At 46.9% G+C, this 22,226-nt stretch overlaps 2 protein-coding genes across 8 annotated transcripts in view; one reads left to right on the top strand and one right to left on the bottom strand.

The window, feature by feature from the left end:
* Positions 1–18,560, bottom strand: part of LOC105699763 (glutamate-gated chloride channel) — a 28,371-nt gene extending 9,811 nt beyond the window's left edge. The window contains exons 1-4 of one of the 7 annotated variants that reach the window (XM_012425041.2): positions 18,340–18,560; positions 16,002–16,069; positions 15,450–15,562; positions 11,609–11,676 (exon numbers count right to left, since the gene is read on the bottom strand). In XM_012425041.2, the coding sequence (XP_012280464.1) occupies positions 11,609–11,676; positions 15,450–15,562; positions 16,002–16,060 (240 nt within the window). In that variant the 5' untranslated portion in view covers positions 16,061–16,069; positions 18,340–18,560. Of the gene's footprint in view, positions 1–3,351; positions 3,420–8,626; positions 8,695–11,608; positions 11,677–15,449; positions 15,563–16,001; positions 16,070–18,339 lie in introns of those variants that run through there. The other 6 variants (XM_012425044.2, XM_012425042.2, XM_012425045.2 and 3 more) reach the window with 6 other exon arrangements.
* A 1,699-nt stretch (positions 18,561–20,259) lies between these two features.
* On the top strand, positions 20,260–22,222 carry LOC105699765 (acylphosphatase-2). Its single transcript, XM_012425047.1, has 3 exons — positions 20,260–20,594; positions 21,463–21,589; positions 21,818–22,222. Exons 1-3 carry the CDS (start codon positions 20,522–20,524, stop codon positions 21,930–21,932), a joined length of 315 nt encoding a protein of 104 aa, XP_012280470.1. The 5' UTR covers positions 20,260–20,521; the 3' UTR covers positions 21,933–22,222.
* Positions 22,223–22,226: the final 4 nt, after the last annotated feature.

Genomic DNA, 22,226 nt, shown 5'->3' with positions numbered 1-22,226 from the left:
TACATGCATCCGGCTCCTTCCGTATTTCGGTACACGGTAAAACGGCCCAGAAAACGGGGCAAGAGGTGCATCTCGAGCTCCTCCAAGTCCCAGTTCCGTTTCGATTTCCGGAATGGAGTCCGGTTTAAAACGGCTTTCCGTGGGCGGACAGTTCTCCGATTGGACGGAACCGATCCGGTGGAAGTAACGAACGGTCATGGCGGAAATTGATATTTCGACCGAAGGCCTATCTCGATGATACGACTATCAGTTTGGCCTTAATCATCGGTCGCTGGTTGACGGCTCGTCGCTGCAGACTTCTAGATATTTCACCTCCTCTCCCTTTTATGAATTTCTGCTCAATTAATGGTCACTCGGTCGACCCAAAGGCTCCTCCCCTTGTCTCGGTGGGACCATGGTATCCTCTTCTCGTAGCATGCGAGATGCACTTTTCTTACTGGGTTTCCATCCAAAACGCCTTCGAAGTCATGGCGCAGCTGATTGGAAACGACCGTCAGACACGACCAGTCAACGTGTCTCATGGGTAGATTTCGATTGCACCCCCTTGTGCCCCTTTGTACGCGTTTTATGTTCACAAGCAGTAGAGGGACGCACTCGTCATCGATAAAGGCTTTGACTAAAAAAGCGCCTCCAGAACCAGAGATCTTTGAGAGAGGATTTGTCGCGATCAGACTCCTGCCGTCTCAAGAACCGAAGAGGATCTTCGACCATATCTTTGTCCGTTTGAGATGGAAATGTCTTTCGTGAAAGAGGATGATCATGGGGGTGCGAGATATGATTCTAGCTGCACTCACTCGACGAGCTGACTAAAATTTACGTGTCTGAAACACCTCGCTCAGACATTTTAAACTTACCTTTCGACAACGCGTGTCGCGCAAACGATAACGACCTGACCGTATTCGTTGGTCACGCCTAAACGAATTGGAACCAAAAAGAGGGGACTAGGGTAGACTCGCGACCAGTCGTCAACGGCAGCCCTATCACGCTCTTTGGCCATCTTGTATCAAAATGGTCAATCCATCCGAGCGGGCAGCCATCGAGACTCTGTTTCTAATTTTTGAAATCATCCCATAAAAATGGAGTAATATAAATTCAGGCTCCTCTGCCATTTTCCTCACTCGTCGCCCTGATCATCGCAAGGTTTCCCATCCAGGAACTCAGGATTGGCCCCTAACGTTACAGTCAAGAGGATCTTATCGGTGCACAACCCTCTCGCAACCCGTTGCACTTTCGCACGCAACCCCTTTTTTCGACACAACTGGTGGGTCCAAACCATCCCCATGGAACCAGAAATGATTCCAATCGTTCCCCATAAGCGACTTTTCTCGACGTCCTGGCCATTGCCTCGAATCGTCATCTAATTCGTTCACTGTGAACGTCGCAAACGATGTCTAGACCCCTTTGTGTTCAAAGCGAAGGTTCCATCGTGGAACTTTCTTCCCCCGAATTTTCGCAGAGCTCGGAGTAGTTTCCCGATATTTCCTCCACGCAGCGAGCCTAAGGTGCGTAGAAGTCGTAGTCTGCTACATGATCAGGAGGTTCGTATGAATGCGTGCTAGCTGGGTAAACGGCAGTCAGAAGCGAGCGTACAGACTGACAGATCAAGTGGCGCAGGGTACAACTAGGGATGACGACTAATCGGTGGAGATGGCAGTTCGGGACAGCTGGAAAAGCCTCGAGGGGACAAAGTAGATGACAGATGGCGACGGGGAGAGACGAGACAGTGGGACATGGTCTGCAAGAGTGGATGCAGTTGGCCAGTTTCGATGGAGGTCGGTCGAGAGCTGGACCATCGTATATGGATCATGCACTTTACGGGGTGTGTACACCCATGGATCGCCACACAGTAGCCAAGCGATGGTGGTGAACACGTGACTCCTCCGCAGAGGGTGCGATGTCTCGCCATGGTCAACGTCAGGTCTTGTAAAGGGAGAGAAAAAGTGAAAAAAATTTCATCGAACCGAAGAACTCTGTTAATTAAAAGAACAATTATTTAACTCAAATAAACCCGAATAAATTGGCTGCTACGGAAATTGTGACCATTTATTGGAGTTCGAGTCAAACAATTATTCTTTGAATTTTTTTAATATTTCCTTGGTACCACTCATTCAAATGTTTCTTTTGTTCCATGGATTTTTTTTTCTCGGTCCAGTTGGATAGTCCCCATGGATCTGGGAACGGTACGTTTGAAACTCCTTCGAAATTAATTGAATAAAATGGTTTGAATTTTATGGAGAACACCCTGAAGCATAAATCATGTTCCAACAATTTGGAATCCTAGCAAAGAAAGATGGCCGCCACTTTATCCTTCCCTTTACGTCTTCGATACCCTCCAACCCTTTCTTGTTAGACCTATTATGGTTCCACATCGGTTCGCACTTCCAACTGCGGGTGAGTCACTTCACTTGCATCCGCAGGCGACACTTGCTCCACGGACTTAACGACATTGCCGATTTCGCTCATCACCACCTGTCACGTGGCAAGTCGCGCCGCCCACCTTGACCGCTTTTGGCCTTGAGCGTCGATCGCTCAAACGCAATTTCCTCGACCGACGACTGATCCTTCCGGTCCAGATACTTGGCCGACGAAGTTTCAGGCGATTCCCTGCACCGACTTGGAAGATGAGCGCGAAACTGCAATGTCGGTAAACTCTCGCGGAAAGGGGTCGATTCAGCGGTCGTTAGTTATCGGCAGCCATGACGAAGGACGGCGAAGGATCAGAATCGCGAAGGACGAATCTGGGAGATCTTCAGAGAGGGAATCTGGAGATGAATGCAAACCGAAAGATGCAGTCGACGACGCAGGGGTTGGAGGGATCGGGAAGAAAGGATAGAATTTAGGCGCGGGTCCTTCCGGTGGTGATTAGTAGCGTGTTATCATGAATGGCCGTCACTGTATAAATCCTCGGACTCGACAAGCAAGCATCAAACCGTATATATAGATATATATGTGTGTATATATAAATATATATTCGTCACTCGGTTCGACTAGGTGTTCAGAAGAAAGGGTGTGTGCATACCTATTCATGTCTACACGAATAAAGTACAGGAAGGCCGACAAGACACACGAGGTATATAAATACAGTCAATCAATCAGTCAACAGAACAACCAATCAATATATAGTAATATGCTGACAGATACATGACAGTGACGACATCAAATAGTCAATGTTCAGCTGATAGCACACATCCACTGATAGCGCGGTACATGAACAGTACAGAGAAGTGCAAATTTAGCGCATCATATACAGGTGTCATTATTCATAGATATACGTATGTGGCATTATGTATATATATAAATATTTATATATATATAGAATGTAAGGCCTTGATGATGATTGTTGACACTCACCATTTTATAATCATCTATTTTGCTGATTGAGCGTAGAAAGATGTTGACGTGCACAATTGTCGGGCCATCTAATACGTCGCCGGAACAGAATAAAACAATTCCATTATTAAATTATCGCAATGGACCAGTAAAGTTCGTCTCGTGTCTGGGGCGGCGATCGATTGATCGATTGATCGATGAGGTTGCCGGGAGGAGGGGGTAGGGCGTATCCGATGAACGATCAGGCGGATGTTTGTGTGTAAGTTTCTTTCCTTCTCGGCTCACTCCTCGTTGGTCGATCGCGATTCGCGAATTATTCGGCCCGGTGCATTCGACAAACCTTAACCGGAAGTCCTGATTACGAGTTGTCACCGGATGCGAGTCGTTACAGATTCAAATGTCCCGGTCCCGAGAATCAGAGAGTAAATCATCGACCCAGACAGGTACCGGCCTTGTGCGAGGTCAAGCTCTGCCGAAACGGAGAACCGAAAACCGAACGTTTCGATTTTGAGGTTAAGTTCCGAGCAGGCATTCAACGGTATCCCTCGTGCTTTCGTACCGAATGATGTTTACGCGTTACGCGAGATTCGAGATACGAGAAGTGTCGGATGTCGGTTAACAGGCAAATCTGTGAAGAAAAAAAAACTCGTCCTTTGATCCCGGTGTGATGGACCTGTAGCGATGCGCGATCAGCGAGGGCTTCTCACCTGCGCAGGCGCGACGAGCCGCAGAGTGGGGGGTGGCCAATATTACCGAGCAAAGTCGGTCTTGGTTTCGGTGTCGATCTTAGTTTCAGACTTGGTCTTGGTCTCCAAAAAGTGCAAGACCGCATTTGCGAAACTAAGATCGAAACGGTAGAATCAGGATCGAATTTGCTCGTGAGCAGCGGCGAAGGACCCTGCGCTCGTCCCGCGGCCCCACCGAGCGGCCCCATAAAAATCGGACTGATCTCATGCATGGAGCTCGTTACTCCGTGGATCTATCTCGGTGGAGCCCAGTATCGACTTTTCAATGGTTTTCGGTAAATGAGAGCCTTGTATCCATCCATCTGTCGAGTGTTAATTCGGACCGAGCGCCGCTTCGGGGGGCCGTGAGGTGGGGCTTAGCGGGATGCAGAGCTGCTGCCGAGCGCTACTGAGGAGGTGGTAAAAAAAGAAAAGGACCGAGAAGGCGTTCATTCTCCTGACGTCTTCCGTTTCTCGGTTGAATGAATTAATTGAAAAAAAAAAAAAAGAACAAAAGGGAAGGACTCACTGTTTTTACTTTCAGCAGACGAGTCAGGGTGCGGCTCCGGTCGAACACCGCTTCGCAGCGCCGCGAAGCGGACAGTCGCGAACTAAACGCTCTTCTACAGGCAGTAGATTGGGGAGTCAGCGAATACTGATCAGGAGCATAGTGGGGGAACCCCCTGCGCCGCCGGGAGCAATTCTCAAATGAAACGTCTTTACTCGGGCGTTAATTTAAATAAACAAATGATTTCTCACGTTTCCACGGGCCCGCCGAGCGCTAAGAATTTCGAATGTCCAACGTTCGAGACACTTTGCGGTAATTTCCTTAATACCTCCTGCCGGAGGTAGCTATATTGCCGGATTGAGCGCCCAAATTCCCTCGCCCAGATACTAGGTGAAACGGTTTCAAGAAGGAAGCCCTTCGGGGCCTCCGCTGAATTCTTTCATTTGTTTATTGGGACTATCGTGTTTTATAGGGAGTGGGAAAGCAGTAGCGAAAATAGAGCAGGGGAGAGAGAGCTGGGGCGAGACAGAGGGGTCACAGCGGGGAGGGTGTGAAGTCATGAAGATGTGTGATCGGGAACTTCGAACACATATCGTAAAAATAATGACTATCTAAGCCGGTCGAGTGTTCTTTCCTTCCTCCTCCTTTATTTCTCGAATTCTCGAGTCCGAGCTAGCGAACCCAGAGTCGACTCGACCCTTCCTTCGACCTTCCTCGATCGAGCCGTTTACACGTCCATATGCTATGTAACTCCTGTAACTTTCGTCCAATTCTCAACCCCCAGGTGTGCTTCCAAAGTTCGACACCGTACTTTAGAAACACCTTGCGGTATGACGCCGGAAAGTGCACGGAGGAGTATAATGGAGTCCAAGAATGCCGAGTAAGCACGAGATCCCGAATGCGATGATTTCGTTTGATAGTCGATCGTCATCCTTTAGGGTCAGCGGAAGTCTTCGGATCAACTTCTCACCCTTAAAAGTGGTTCTCAGGTGACCGTTCGCTCAGTTCACTTAATTCCAGTTTTCTTCTCTCTGCAGCCGTTCGTCCTCTTCTGCCGTTTCCTTCCGCGCGACTCCGACTGTTCGAATCTGTCCGTTCGGTAGGAATGAAGTCATGAATGATGATCAACGTGCACGATGGCCACCGAATACTAAATTCTGGACGACGGATACAATACTGGTCGCACTTTCCAATTCCAACTTCTTGAATTTTCAGGCCAGAAGATGACTGCCTTCGGAGTCATCTTCGCCCCAGGACACTCTGTCAGCAAAGCTGCTGCGGGAACAATTGACCGCGAAATCTCTGTCATTAACAATGGTAACTACTGTTACGACTACCAATTGCGAGGTTCCTTCTTGGAGGTCGACGTAGCTTTTCGTTTCCGCGTTATAAACAAGTCGAGAAAGAGATCGACCCGTTAAATCGTTCCTGTACAATCCGCGGTCTGCCCTAATACACCCTGATAGAAAATGGCCGTACAAAATTGACGATTCAGGAAATCCATAAAATCAATCATCCCCAGTCCTTCGTCGCCACCGGAGAAGCGTTTGGCAACTTCTGTGCGACTTTGTGCAACTTGTGCGGTGCAGCGTCGATGCAGCTGCAAAACGGCCCTGCCGTAAACCGCGACTTTCCGTAAATTCGGTTAAGCCCTGAGAGTTTCTCGTATACTTGCAGACGTCCGAATAAATCCTGCAAAAGGGTCGGCGGGAAATTAACGAGCAGAAACCGAGAACCACCTCAACCCGGCTCGTCCTGTAAATGAAGGAAGTACGCCATCCGGTTTAAATGCGGTAGATTCCGCCATTCTACGCGGAACGTAAAACCGTAAAACGTGAGCCTACGTTGTAAAAGCCGCTCAACGGTAACCAATCGCAAGAGAACCGTGGAGGCTCATCCGAATCATCCTGGATATCCAGACTATACAGAGCGTTTCAGAACTACGACCACCGAGTGTTTAACAGAACTCATAAAAAGAGCCGAAAAGTTTCGGCAAGAGGCAGCAAGGCTGTTCAGAGTTCGTGACCTAACCTACACACGGCGACTTCCCTGCGTTTTTTTACGAGTTCCATTAACCAATAAAATGTACAATTCTAAGACTGACTCGCCCTGTATAACGCATACGGGGTAACATACGTATATACGAAGTATACCGAGGAAATGAATTGAACAGCATGCCGTAAAATTACGAGGAGATTCAGTAGCCGGAAACCTAAGCCCTGCCAGGGAAGCGGATGTAATCTGCATCGGGGAAATAAATATACATACACATACGGCCATCTAAGCCTATGTATACATAGACGGTAATTAACCGGCTACCGGTTCGAAAGCTTCCGGAATGCGTGTACTTACTTTTGAGCTAATCGATCCACTTCCTGCTAATGATGTCTGTCTCTCGTAACTCAATCTACGGACACTTAAATGCACAGTTCCCATCTATGTGACTTCATGCTGCTCAGAAACGCCATACGCAGTGAGAATATAAAAAACGAGTCGTATAATAAGTACTTGCTATCTAACAGAGGAGAGATAAAGAGAGTAAAGGAATAAAATTGAGAAAAAGAGGAGGGCGACGACAGGCCGCGAAATGGCACCGGGGGGAAATAATCGAGAGAGATTCCTGCGAAGACAGAGAGCAGCGGCATTGTCGAAAAGGGAAGCACACTTAGAGCAAACTCTGTACCGCGATTTACATCTCGGTATCTGCAAGAATAACGAAAACTTTCGGCGTGTATCGCAATACGCGGATGGCTGCCGGCTGACTGAATGGCTATGTAAGGCGTGCAGTATGTGAAAATGTGGAGGGACACCTTCTTGTGCGAGTTCCGATTAGCGCGTGTTGCTAATAAATATATATAAAAGATATTTATATATATGTATATATGTATATATATATAGAGAATAAGATGTAAATGTAGATGTAGATACATTTGTGTACACGCTCTTAAGGCAGGAACGGTCCGCCATTTTGTTGGAAGGAAACCGTCGAACGTCGGTTACCCGAAACTGGACGAGTCGTTTTCAGTATCTGGATTGAAAATCCCGGGAAAAAAAAAGAATAGTGCAGAGCATCGGATAACTCGGGAATTGAATATCGGATGGAACTGTTGTTCCTTATCGTTCCTTGGAACTGAATCTATATCCGTTCTTTTTAAGCTTTTGTTATCGGTCCAACAAAAAGCTGACGCTTCCCTCCCACTCTTATCGAGTCATCGGCAGGGTGGAATTATTTTTCTCGTCCCGTTATTTCTTATCAATTAATGTTTATTAGTGTAGTATAAAGTATAAGTGGAATGGCGTTTCGGGTAATCGGCGTTCTACTTGGGGTTCGCATACGCGTTAGAGTGATGAAAAAAAGAAGTAAGACGTCAAGTCAACAATAAAACGCTTTGTCGCTTTTTCCTCGAATTCTAGAGCAACGGCACACAAATGAATTAGAAGAATAAGACAGGAAGAAGATGTCCAATCGATTTGGCACACGAAACTATGTGTATGCACGTAGTTATTTAAAGCTGCTACTGAATTGTAGCTCTTTGCGTACAATGAAAAGGAGGAAAAATTACTTAGTTGAAAAGCGGAAATAATTAAAGTCTAGAATATAGGAGGAAAGTGCAGACAAGGAACAAAATGCGATTGGAAGGATTCAGTGCATTTAAATACCTTACTTATTTCCATTCTGTTCCTTGTATGCACAATTATCCTACAGATGACTAGAGACAAAGTTAGTGGCTCGAATAGTCAGATTTCCCTAATTCCGTCTTTTCCTAGCGCTCATATGTCAAAAGTTCTACTTCGCACTCTACTTTTATCCTCTTTTTCCCCAGCTTCTTCTTTTCTGTATTAGTCACCATCCAACTGTTCTACCCAATTGTTCTACCCAACTGTTCCGTCCTACCCCCACCCCTTCAGGCCCCACATCTTTCTGTCTCAAACCTATCACCACTTATCAGTCTATCGTCCGTCTTTCCTTGTCATCCACTTTTGACACGTGTTCATGTTTGCGTGTGTGGCTGAGAGAGCGCGCGCGTGTGTGTAGAACTGTTTCGAGCGGGTTTTAACTTACCATGGTAACGTCATCTATTTTTGAGATACTTCGAACAAATATGTTGACGTGGACAAGTGCGGGTCCATCTAATATAGCAAACAAAATACACAAATTAATCACACAGAACGGGACATCGGTATCAGTGGGTGAGGTAGGCGGAATGAAAGATAGGTTTTCGACGCCTTGTTTTTCATCTCTACGCTCGTCACGGTGTCTTTTCTTTATTTCTAGCCGTTCTTTCTGTTTATCGCTCGTTCTCGTTATCACTCCCGCTCGCGGTTGGCTAGTCTACGTCCACGGCGGCTTTCCCGGGGACGAAACATTTGGAAATTCGAAGAAACGACGAGGAAACGTCTTGCGTCGATCTAAAATTGCGTGGATGATGGCGTTTGGTTCTTCCTAATTGGTCTTAGTTTCTGTGGGGTGAACTGCTTTTTCTTTTCATCAGAACGGATGCGGATGAGAATTCGAATGATGAGAGTGATCGCCTATTTGGACCATAAGTTTACTTTTTTGGAGGACATCCAAATTTCAACTTCGGTGGTTCTTCCTTCAGTGGTTGCGGACCGTCTGATCTTGCGCTGTTTATTTTCTTCTTTTTTTTTTTTATGAAGCCTTTGACGACTCGTCTTTCTGCGACAAGTGCTGATCGTTTATGCATCGTCGGAAGAAAGAGCAGCGATTATATTCCGGTCTTCGTCAGCGTCTCTCGATACGCTTTTCCACGTTTTTGGACGACGTTTTTGAAATCTCTTGCGCTTAATGGGAATTCCTCACTTTGATGATGTAGATGGATGTACCTTCTGGGGCGTATATTAACTTTCATCCACTGGAAAATTCGATTGACTTAACTATTCGGGCAACCAGTTTTAATGGGTAAAATATTGGTCGTTCACGTTGTAGCACGGACTCGGGTGGGAGGATGGAACGTCTCTCTAAAGACGTTCCAAAGGTACGCTGTCAAATGTGGAAATGTAGGCATCGGTGACAAAAGTGAAAATAAAAAGTACGGGGGGTAAAGATGTTTCGTGTCTTCCTGTTCACAAAATTCGCCATACTGCAGCGCCAGCAGCTCATCTTGGTATCAGCACACGGATTGTCAAAGAAACGACTCGCGTTTGCCAAACCATGTAACCTTGACCGAGGAATAAAAAGTTCGCCAGAAAAATATTCGACCATAGGCCCGTCGTAATTGTACCCCCTGAATTTTTTCCCCATCATGAAAAACATCGGGGATAGTTAGAATAATAAAGTCAAGGCACCCCTCCCAATTCTTCGCCCACTTCCACCAAAACCCAAACCACTTGCAATCGATCTGCATTATTGCCCAGTTTCCGATAAATCTCCTCGCACCTACCTGCCATCCCTCCAATCCGGCATTTTCCGAACTAAGAAAGTCATTCCATAACAATCGAAACGCTCTAAATTCTCAAAAGTCCGAAATCATCGGACGATCTAAACGCAATTGCTCAACGCGCCCCAAGCCCTAAGTGCTCAAAATCGATCCGCAGATGTATCCATAATCCTCTTGACACTCCCCTCTCCATCGATATGCAACAACCCAAACCTCTTTGTTGCCTTTTGGATAAGAACAAACCTACCACGAAGTCATCGACGCCTGACACTCCCTGGAACGCGTTAGTAGAGACAGCCTTGTAGTGTGCAGTTGTAAAAATGGTAGATCTTGTAAACAGTCTAAATATCGTAAATGCGATAATTAACTATTAAACGGTGCTCTAACTACGCGGGCCTTTCGGCCCTGTTCTAACCTATCTACTTCTTCTAGATTTCATCCTAAATCGCAGAGAACGCAACGATTCCCTCGAACCAACGTCTAGGACAACTACGAACGCTTCGCCTTGTAACTCCTTTCTCCATATAAGTATGAATATAATAAATCCATGTCTATGTTGTTGCAACTATCCGTCACATATCGTAACGCTCGACTATCATGCGATGTCCAGCTGAGATGGGCTAGCGTGCGGTAAAGAGTGTCGATAAAACAAGGTGTCGTTCGTTGATCTACGGTAGAAACAGTGCAGTAAAATATCTAGAGCCCTCGCGGGCGCACAATGTATGCAGCAGTCGTAAAACAGAGACGTATCTCAAAACAGGGAAAAAGAAGTGAATAACTGACATGCGCAGTCTAAGGTCTTCGGCCAACTGGTCGGTTCCAAGATGGCCGCCGCGGCGGCGTCTATCGGGCCGACAGCGTAAAAGGGAGGTTCTCCAAAATGGTCGACCGACAAGACTAGGTCGTGTTAAAAACCCGCAACACGCTGCACGGCACTGCAATCCTTCATCTTATGACGGCAATTTTTATCGAGATTGAATAGAAATTAGCAGATTACTCTAAAAACGGTCACGTGATTGCGGGCTCATGGAACACCTAACGGCCATCGCGAGTTTTTAACGGCACGTCTTCGACACTTGGACCACCTACCCTTTACTCCGTGGTCAGGCAACTAGGACTTAATCGTCTGAGAATTATAGCGAATTCAACGCTTTGCGGTTACAAGTGACCGGTCGTGTGTTATATATAGCCGCCATATTGCTATGTAAATCAGAAACAGGTCATTAGTAAGAGGGAACGTAGATACACGAGCAAACTCGTTATGTACACTATTGAGAATATTCCAGTATCTTGGCGTCGAACGTTTTAAGCCGGAGAATCTCATGCCTGCGTCTAGATCATATACATATATATATTATATAATACATATATATGTATATATATATATATATGTATATACGCTTATGGGTGATTTCGAGGTTAGGTTGACGTATCAGTAGGGGATTGCGAAGGTGCTCGTGAGGGGATATGTTCGGCCGACTAGCTATTAGCTGTGACAGTTTTGCGGCGGTAAAAAAGGCTACCTACTTTGCGCCTACTTTGCGGGAGCACAAATAAACTCGCGGGAATATATGTATAGATATGTATGTATGTATATGTATATGTAATATAATATGTCGCGTATCAAAAAACTAACGTATACTTACCATCTTGATGTCACTAATTGTCGCAATGCTTCGCACAAACAGGTTTACCCGGACAATGGCCGGCCCATCTAAGGGCAAAAATAACACATCCCCTTTTAATGAGATACCTTTCTGATTCACAGGTGTGTTTGTGTGTGTGTAATGTTTCTTTAGTTACAAGAGAATTAGGTATTTTCTCCATTTTGGCTTCTATCGACACGTTACGGAGACGACTTCAGTCTAGGCCCCGAGTGCTCATCTACTTGTGCACAGTTCACTACTCTCGACGTCCGTCCTGACCGAGATATATATATCTGTGTATATCGGATTTCTGTTTCCCTTGTCTCATTTTATCGGTGCTATTGCTCAAAAGGATACGTTAAGCGCTTCAGTCTAGTAGGCTTAGAGAGCAGAAATCTGATATTATACTTGTTCGCTTTAAGCGCTTTACTTGGCGTGTGTTCGCTTTCGAGAAACAAAGAGTTACAACAACGAGGGCCTCGCAGTGCCATTGTACAGGCCATCTCGAAATCCGAACCCGAAAAGGCCGTGGAAAGATTCGCCGTGACAAACCGACCGACGAAAGTGCAAGCGAAATTTCTCTGGACCCAATAGTTCATTACTTACAATCACTTTAAGTTGGCCAATGAGGTGCGTCACAGCGAGCGAGGGGGAGGGGCGACCTTCACCGCTGGCCCCGCCCCTCGCTCTCCCATTGGCCAACTAAAATGTCCTCCAGCTTAAAAACTGTTGCGTTCATCGGTCAATTTTTCATCTCGAATCTTGCTATGCCCTTCTCGGGCGCACATTTTGGAGCCATCAAATCACACAGCTTGGAGATATCAATCTACTACAAATCACTGCTACGTACTGGAAATTAAACAACACAAAATACTTAGTGAGTGGGTAAGGCACAGTAGGTGTACAGTTGGTGAACAGATAACGTTAGTACGCTTCGCCCCATTTATCGTTGAATGGATTGTCGCCAAATCGCACGAGTCCTCAGTTCGCGATGAGGACTCGAGCTGATTTTAGCAAAGATCAATTCAACGGAAAGTATAGTATCTATGGCTGTCTACTAAAAAAAAAGAAAGACTTCATTTACTAATGATTCTTCTCTACCTAAGTGACTAGTATACAGCGTGGCTGAGACGTGTTATATAGCCTACATTCCGTATATCCATTAAGCGTTTCGTTTCGACAAGATGTTCGAAATAATCTCCGCACCTAAGTCGAACATGGCTGATTCTCCGTTAACGAGACGTGTACCACCATGAGGGACTACTTGCAAATATATACTTCAAGTTCTATCAGATTTTGGCTAAGGACCGCGAGTGATCTTCACAGGAATCTGCAACTCGACGGAACACAATGGAACGTCAACATCGGATTTCGCTAAATCGCAGATTTCGACCAACAATCAACACGTTGGTGATCATCGAGAGTTAAGCATCTCTCCCCTGCACCAATCTGCACGGTGTTCCGCACCTCCATTTTCTATGTTATCGAAATCCACATCTTTACCGAATTTCTCGCTAGATACTTGCAAAATTACCAGGTCCCCGAAATGGCGGCATCGGTGATCCACGATAGGACTTAATTAACCCTAGACATCTGGTCCCAGGAATTCCTTCTTGGCATCACTGTACGGATTCGAGTGCAATACTCGATACCATGCCCAGATAATCGAACAACGTGCAGATTGTTGCCCACGTGAAGTTGGCTCACCGTGTAGGTTCTGAATGCGCAAAATCGATCCTGCGAGGATTGGGTTAGGTGGGTTTCAAATGGTTTCAGCCAGGTAAGATGAGATGTACAGAGTCGCTGCTTGGTTCCCGAGATGAATCTTGAATGACAGGGGGCGAGGTATCGCATCCAGCAGTTCCGGAGTTCTACTTGCGGAACCTATTGTGTGGGTCACCAAAATGGCCGCCTCGTGACATCCAGGTACAACGGAATCGAAACGGAGACGCCAAGGAGCCTCCTATCGTGTGCATCTTCGTCTCGCCGATGGTTCCTAATCTTCCTCGTCTTCTCGCTAACAATAGTCCAGTATCGAGGGGAGTGCAGAACCTAAACCCTTCCTCGAATCCCGTCCCAAGGACCTCGGTAACCTGGCTGACGGGGATCCGTACGATTTGCGTTTCCCCATGCGACGTCGACCTCGGTAACCAGGAGATCCTTTCGTCTTTGTCTTCCGTTATTTCCGGGGACCGGACCACCGATCCTTGAGAGGTACCTTCGAGGGGGAGGACGTTCGTCCAGGGTGCATCGTTGAACCCCTTTGAGGTCTCCTCCAGGACCTCCCAAATTCTGATCTTCGTTTCCAAATATCCTGACCGTGGACGGATGGCAAGCCTCCCTCCCACTTGGCGATCGCTCCTTCTCTTTATTTTTTTATTTTCCCCTTTTCGAGTGTCATTAATGAAACATTTATCAGGGGGTTTTACTCGTGGTCTAAAAGGTCCTCATCCTTTGTAATTCCCCTGTGAGGTCGAAGTGGACGTTAAAAATTGAAAAATAAATCAATTACGAATGGCGGAGATGGGGACCGGTAAAAAGAGTCTCGTGTGCCTTTTGAGGTTAGATAAGACCTCTTGGAACGAGATTTAAAATGCGATCCACGTCGCAGGATTTATGCTCGATTGTATGGGAAAAAGTCAGATCGAGGCTCGACACGGTATCGGGTTTGCGTCAATTGTCAATTCCCGCTGAGAGTGGTTTATGCGACGTTACTCTCTCGCTCGTGACAGAGGAAGTGCGCCTATCTCTTCGCACTTGCTTCCGACTTCATAAGCACGCATCTGTTGGAAATCCGCGAACTCTGCTATTTCCGGGGAGGGGGCTCCGTTAGGGGGGACACCGACAATATTGATAATCTCGTCGATAGGATTCGGTAAACGCGAAAAGAAAACACTTCGACGACGCGGCCATTTTCTCACCCGTGCACGAGGGGACGCTGAAAAACAATGCCACGCCGTTTACGCGGCGATGTTATCTCTGGTTAATTTTAACTCAAGCTTTTGCGACAGACGTCGAATGCGATACCGTCCAGTGCAATAAAATTCCGCCCTGGACGTTGCAATGAACATATTTATCGCAGGTCGATAGACGGTACTTTATTCCCACGCGGTATCGCTATCGGTCGGTCTCCTTTTTCACGAATAAGTTAATATAAACCACGCGGTCAATTTCGAGCCTCCTTGAAGGAACGATCGACCCCCCGGCTGGCGGGTTCCTTTGAAAGAACGAGATCCTCGATAAGGGCGAGCAAAGTTCAGGAAATAAAAGTGCGCCGGACGCTTCAAGCCAATTTCTCGGGAAGACGCTGACCGCGGTCGCCATTTTGGTCTGTGTACTCCTCCTTCCGCGGCTCCTACGGGGCGTATGTATTATATATGTACGGGATTACCCGGGAGAGCCTTCTAACTGGCTCCCGGTAGCCAAAGGGTTGAGCCCACTACTTCGCTGACTGCAAAACGCGCCATGATCTCGTCTCGCATGTCGAGGGCACTTTCTCGACGTCACTTTCCAATTCCCTAGGCGTTTCCAGAGCGCTCGACGGCTGCGACGAGTCGGGGGGTTAACCTCGTTCGTTAGCCTAAAAGTGCCGCCGAGACGTCGTCCCAGCCCTGACGCGCAAGTGACGGAAGTGCGTTCGACTCCTTCCTCGCATGCGGACGGGACGCTTTCGGGCTTCCCGGAAATGGATGTACTCGCATTTTCACGAGAGTGAAAATTCCTTCCGGAAGCCCCGCTCTTCCCGGTGTAGGGCTCGAATCGCAACCGTAATCGTTATCGGCCACGGCCGATACACACGCGGAATGGGAAGAAATTAATTTCTCGACGGAATCGAAGTTACCTGTTCCGTTCTCGCCGCTGGGACGTATACGCGCGTCGTACCGTCCTTCTCCGAGGATTTGGTCCAGCACTTGCTTCTCCTTTTCTCGATAGTTCACCTTCCCTGGGGTACATCTGCAACCGAAGGGACCGAACAATTCGTTAAATTCGGCATGTACCACCGAATGCGAATTTTTCGTGAAAATTTTTCTAGCAGATTCGCAAATTGAAAAAAAAAATTGTTCTATCAAGTTCGCAAAAAAAATGGTTCGGTAAATAAAACATTTCTTATTTCAACCGTTGAATATGCTTATAAGGCCGGATAATTGAAAATTCTTCGGCAAGTAACTTTTGGTTGATTACGTCGTATATTGTGGTAGGCCACGCTGAATATTAAATTTCGTGACCTTAACCAAACTTTTAACTCGTTCCGGAGTTTACGTCGTCCGAAACCCGAGTCGCCGGATTCTAGCCTGAATTGGGGATCGCGTTTCCAATAACCCTCATTCGTATGGATTAAATGGCTAAGCGAAAGAAGTGCAACGATTAATCAGGGCTTCATTGTGTGTCTCACCTTGTGTGATGTAACAAACATGTCAGGACAGTCAGAAACGGCAGTGCTCCAGGCCACATTGCCACGACCTGCAATCAGAGGTTGATAAAAATAACTTCAGGAGTTGGCAGCTATGTCGATAAATTAAATCAGGGGTTGATTTCGTCTCCTGACGCAGAAGCGTTGCCATAAGCTGGCTCTTCCCTCGTTAACTATTTAGAATTCTATTGAGGCTGGGAAATCTACTCAGCTATACCGTGAATAAATTGGTAGATCCCTTTCTCGGCGTTGGGAAAGAAAAGCTTTGACGGTGCCGGCCAGTTCAGTGCCGACTCCGCAATATCTAAAATCGTTACTATCCCAAGTAGCAATCAATATCTACGAAAGAAGGTCATCGTTAAGGCGACGTCCGAGTGCTGTTTTACCGACCGATTTAGATAAACACTGGCTTCCCACGGAGTCGGCAATTGGCGCATGAAACCGTCCCTAATTCGACGTTTCTTTGACTGCGAAGCTCAGACTGGCAAAGGGGAACCAAAAGTGGCCCAAGAGGAACGAGAAATATCAAACTCAACGACACCCATTCAACCAATTGGACAGCAACCAAATCCAGCGAATTCAATAGTCCATTGACTCGGGGAAACTTCAATTGGTTCGAATTACGCCATTACGCGAGATGTCTGACCGAGGAGAGTACGCCAACTCTGACTTACCGGCGTGTCTTGAATATTAAACAAATATTTTCCTCGAATCGTTTGTCGAGAGGCCCGAAATTGCTCTCGGAAGTCGCCATTTAGGAATGAAAATTTATACGAAGCAGCTGACCGTGGCGAATTACTGACGGAGGCTTCGAGCGAGGTCGATTAAGCAACATCGTCGTGATCTGTCGACTGTACCGTGTACTTTGTAAGCCCTGACAGCACTCGAGTACGGAAACCAATTTCAAAGTTGGATAGGGGAGATCAGTCAAGCCATTATGGCTGAGCATCAAATCCGGGAAACGCGGGCAGAATTCAGCCGCGTCCTTTTTTGCGCCGACTTTTTAAAGCTAGGTGGAAAGGAAACTTTGAAGGGGAGGGACGATCCTTCTTGAAAATCTGGAGCAGAGCTCGCACGGTTTGCAAGCCGGCTGACAAACACTTCTGGAAATAATTCCGAGTGCACCACAGGACACCATCCGACACCGGTTTTCCGCAATTTCCTGCCTTAAGTGCGTTTAAATATCCTGGGTCCAGTGCTCGTAACTCCTGAGAGCAGTTGGAACGCTTTTGGACAATTTTCCCGAAGAGCCATCGGATCAACGTCCGACACCCCAATTATTATGAATACGTGATAATAATTTCAAATTTAATCGTCATCTCTAGAGCGACTCTAACCGATACTGGAATCGCACTTGGTCCATTCTCCGAAAACGATGTCCTGCATCGTTCTACTGCGAATGGCTTTAAAAACTGTGTCACTAGACCTGGTCGAAAAGATGTATCACTGGCACCATTCCCAGCCTCCGGACTCGCTATCATCACAGCCTACGTCACTGCTCGAGGTGAATCCCGGCCAAATTGGAGGCGAAGGTCGCCTTCCCCGATTTCTAAAACCTAGTCGAAGGGGTTTAGCACGTGAAACTCGATTTCGAAACTCTAGGGAACCACCACTAGTGCTCAGCTCGAACGACCGGGTCCAAAAATCCCAATCGATGCCCGGGTCTCACCGAGCACTCCTACCCAGCGGGATTTTCACAGCATCCGAGAGCAGCCAGGGATGGACCGGATCAGACCTTAAATTTCCACCGATCGAGGAAACGCGTCACTGGGAACGAGTCTGCCTCCTGGAGGTGGCTTTCGTCAGCACCCACGTCACTGCTCAAGGTAAATCTCAACCGAGTTAAGAACGAGGATCGCCTTCTCCGGATTTTAAAACCTCAAACGAGGGGATTTAGCAGGTGAAATTCGATTTTTAAACCCTAAGGAACCACCACTAATGTTCAACCTGAAGAACCACATCTAAAAACGCCAATGGATGCCCGGGTCTCAGAGAATACTCCTGCCCGGCTCGATTTTCCCAGGAGCAGGTTCAGCAGGTGAATTTCGATTTTTAAACCCTAAAGAACCACCACTAGTGTTCAATTCGAACAACCACGTCTAAAATCCCAATGGATGCCCGGGTTTCAGGGAACACTCCTACCCAGCTCGATTTTTGCAGCATCCGAGAGCTGGCAGGGATGGACCTGGCCGGACCTCACAATTCCACCGATCGAGGAAACGCGCCACTAGGAGCAGGTCCGACTCCTCGAGCTGGGTTTCGTCAGCACCCACGTCACTCGCCGGGGCGAATCGCGTCGTCGGGGTGGAGGTCGCCTTACCTGGTTTTACGACCTTAGGCAAGGAGAGCAGTACATGGCAAAACTGGCATGACGCTCTCCCGTGTCACTGGCTCGACTAGGTGGAACCGATCCCGCTCTTCCTGGGCTTCGTTCCCGTCGACTGTCGCCGTCGAAACGTCCACAGCTGGTCGGAGCGAGCATCGGACTGTTGGTACGCTATTGATTTCGGTCCAGACACCCACCGACCCATGCAGACGCTTAGCATTGGTGCGTCGCTTTAGCACCGTGACGTCATCCACCTCCTCTTCTGCTACCATTGGTACACCACCACCACCGCCCGCGCCGCCACCACCAGGACTACCACCACCGGGACTACCACCACCACCAGGGCTGCCACCCCCACCGACTCTTCGCCACCGCTACCGCCACCCAACACCCACCGGCCGGCGCCCTCTTTCCGATATGCGCGACTCTTAATGTCCGCCCGTCTCTTCCCCGACACCGACATCTCGTCCCGGCCCTTAACGGCCGAAGGATCGCGATTCGATTATCCCCGGAATTAACGCCGATAGCCGCGCCGTCCCGAAATCTCTGAAACATCGGAAAAATACGGGTCAAAAGGCTCATGCAAAAAAGATGGTTATTGATGTTCGCCGCGCAACTGGGGCGGCGGACTCTTCGAGGGTGGATGTGTCTCGCCGTGGTCACGACTCGGAAATCTTCTGCCACGGCGGGCACGGCCTCGGCAATTAATCATCTCGCGAATCGACCGTCAATTACCTATCGAAATTCTCAAAATTCGGGTCAAACGCTCGGGAAAAGGGATTACTATTGATGGTTGCTAGTGGGGCGGGAATTCTTCCTTTCCGCTTACTTGATATCGCCGTGGCGGGAGATAAATATTCAATAAACGGGAAATAGCGGGAGAGAGACCGGCGTTTCAAAATGGCCACCGAAGGGCGGTCATTTCTGCGAGCCTTGATTTATCGAGCTGCATAATAATTCTGCTTTTTATCGGGCAATCCGAGTGATCGATTCGCGATGTGCCCCGCAAATCTGGGATAAACTGGACGCGCTGGACTCTCCCGTCATTTCTTTTATCGAACATCGGTCATTGCTGCGATCTGATAATTTCATCGAACAAACGTCGCGTCCAGAAAAAAAAAGAAAAATCCGCCCAGGGCAAATTGCTCCCGTTGGCGGAGGCGATAGATATTTGTTAAGCGTTAACGAGTTTTAGATTCGTTACTTCTAGAATCGGTGTATTTGGAATTGGAGCGATTCCCGACATCGGCCGCGCAAATAGCTGCTTTTGCGTCAACCTGAGAAAGCTTCCTCGAAGAGGACAATTTTGAGGCGCGTCCAAAGAGCGCGAGATTGCTTCTTCCGACTTGATCTTGAATTTCTAAATGACCTTTGTACGTATTTTACCTATACAAACTACATTAGCGCATTCTACATTTATACCCTGAGAATAAAAAATCATCGAACCAAAGAAGTGCTCTGTTAATTCATAGAATAATTCTTAGACTCGGACAGTCAGAAATAAATTGTCATAGTTCCGAAGAAATATCGCGTCCAATTAATTCCACTTCATTCGAGCCAAATAATTATTCTTTGAATTGATAAAATACTTCTTTGGTTCAATGACGTTTTTTTTTTCTCAGGGTAAATGAAAGATTTTAATTGTTCACGTGTGGATCCATATCTTTCCATATCGACCGAATGTTCCGAAATTCCAAGTCGACGTTCGCCAAGAACTTCGAAATATTCGGTCCCGTGTCCCGGCAGTCTGCTGATTCGTCGCGTGTCTTCGTCTTTGCGTCAGACCGAGGACACTTTCTCGAAGAGGAAATCTGTATCGCGTCAATAGGATATACAATCGATCGTCAATACTAGCGTCGGCCTCCTAACCGGGAGTGGGGGTGAGTATCTATTTGAAGCATCAAGACGCCGTGGTGCAACAAGAGCTAGATTCAGTTCCGAGAGGTGTTTCTGCAAGGTGATGTGACATCGCTAATTGATAGAAATCGATTAAAACCAGAGGAGGTGGTGCGATCTTCGGGCCGTTCGGCTGACCCGGATTTGCCGAAACAGTTGGTGGCCGACCTCCCTAATATCTGCCTTTCCTTCGAGCTGCCCTTAATCGAATCGGCCGAATCGTTTTGACGGCAGTTATTCGTGCCTAGGTCAAAGGGTGATCTTCGCTATTTTGGAAACGATGGCAGGAGGCGACCCGAGTTGCGATCAACCCTTCGTGTCCATCGAGTTCGAGGTCTTCGGCAAAGTGCAGGGTGAGTCCAAGGTGGGAATCTTTTTATGGGACCCGTTGACCCATGATAACGCGAATATTGACTCTGCGGTGGTTTCCTTCAATTTATCTGCAAACCGTGGACGGGGTAAATATTTTTGCCAGGTGCAAAGTCTCCTCAATTTGCATCTGTGTACGATTAGAAGGGATCATTAAGCCGGGCGATAAGCGTTCCACGGTGTGCTCTCCGACACCTACATGCTTAATTTCATGGGAGCGACAAACACTGCGGTGTTTATGTTTCGCGACCAGCAAAGTACGGTAATAAACATTGCTAAATCTGTTCTAAGCAATACACGATCAATTCTGAACCCGTAGAGGCCAAACATGCTGAGCACCGATCGTGGCCTCTGCATGTATGTTCATGGTCGACGAAAACATAGTTCCACCAGGCGATCATGCCAAAATATTTAAATTCATTGTCTCCGTTTTTGAGACCTCAGATCATTGATTGGTGATTATTAGAATCGTTATTCAATGACCTTCACCCTGCACGGATTATTAAAATAATTCAGAGGGTCGATAGAAATGCAAGATACGACCGGTATGAATTATTCCTGTCATCGACTGCGATCGTGGTTGTCATTGATGACATTCCGATATCTACCGTCATCTGCAGCATCTGTCGTTGTGTCCTTGTCGGGCACTAGATGTCAAAGAAAAGACAAGATGCTGCCAACGCTGATGGTCAGTTTTTTGGAAGGTGGCCATTATCTCATGTTAGGATATTTCAGGGGCCAATGATGCTGTAGATAACAGAATGATTTAATCTGCGGCATTGTATCATCCTTCGATCCCGATATTCCTCTAATCCATAGATTGTGAAGGTAATTGACTTTTAATAATTTCAGGGGTCTACTTCACAAAGTACGTAAGAGACCTCTGTCGACAATTAGGCATTTGTGGTTGGGTGAAGAACAGTAAGAACGGCACCATTGTTGGAAAGATGCAAGGACAACAGGAGCTCGTCGACCAAATGTAAGTTTTTTTTTTAATCTGGATCCCAAAGTTGAATCGCACTGTTTCCCCGCCTCTTGTTGTTCCCCCACTCCTTGGAAGATGCGCTCGTATTCGCTGTCGCGATGGTGGAAGGGGCACAAGAGCAGCGCTGCTCAACTTCAATAAGCTAAAATCACGTTTGACTTGAAATGATGAAAAATATTATTCTTTAAAGGAATTAATATAATTCTACATTATTTGTCACAGGATGCAGTGGCTCTCAACGGTGGGCAGTCCAGGGAGCACAATTGACCATTGTGAATTCACAAATTGGGAGAGCGTTATGAAATTGCAATACGACGGATACGCGATTCGCTTTTAAGCTCTAGTTATAGTTAACTATACAATGTTTGAACGTAAGGTGGATAACGCGGGGTATTTATTCTTCTATTCGTCACCCTTGTTAATTGTGTTCAAGGAATGGGAATATTTATGAGATTATCTAAGCAATACCAGCTGGACTGTGTATGACAATATCGTTTGCGGGAGAAAAAAAAAGACATACGACTGAGGAAAACCCAATACATGACAATGTTAAAGTAATAGAGGTGTAATGTAAAAGGAGATACATATTTGTATATAAAAACGAATAATACAAAGGAATTACTATCACGGG

This window comes from Orussus abietinus, unplaced genomic scaffold (assembly GCF_000612105.2).
Source record: "Orussus abietinus isolate OABI.00-Male unplaced genomic scaffold, Oabi_2.0 scaffold19, whole genome shotgun sequence".
Taxonomy (NCBI): domain Eukaryota; kingdom Metazoa; phylum Arthropoda; class Insecta; order Hymenoptera; family Orussidae; genus Orussus; species Orussus abietinus.
Note: the sequence above shows the minus strand (reverse complement) of the source record. Positions and strands in the feature narration are given on the sequence as shown.

What these genes read in the sequence shown, in the direction of transcription:
- LOC105699765 (XM_012425047.1), top strand. Translation starts at nt 20,522, where the DNA reads ATGGCAGGAGGCGACCCGAGTTGCGATCAACCCTTCGTGTCCATCGAG. An exon ending in GGTCTTCGGCAAAGTGCAGG is followed by an intron (nt 20,595 to 21,462) that starts GTGAGTCCAAGG and finishes TAATAATTTCAG; the next exon opens with GGGTCTACTTCACAAAGTAC. An exon ending in CAGGAGCTCGTCGACCAAAT is followed by an intron (nt 21,590 to 21,817) that starts GTAAGTTTTTTT and finishes TATTTGTCACAG; the next exon opens with GATGCAGTGGCTCTCAACGG.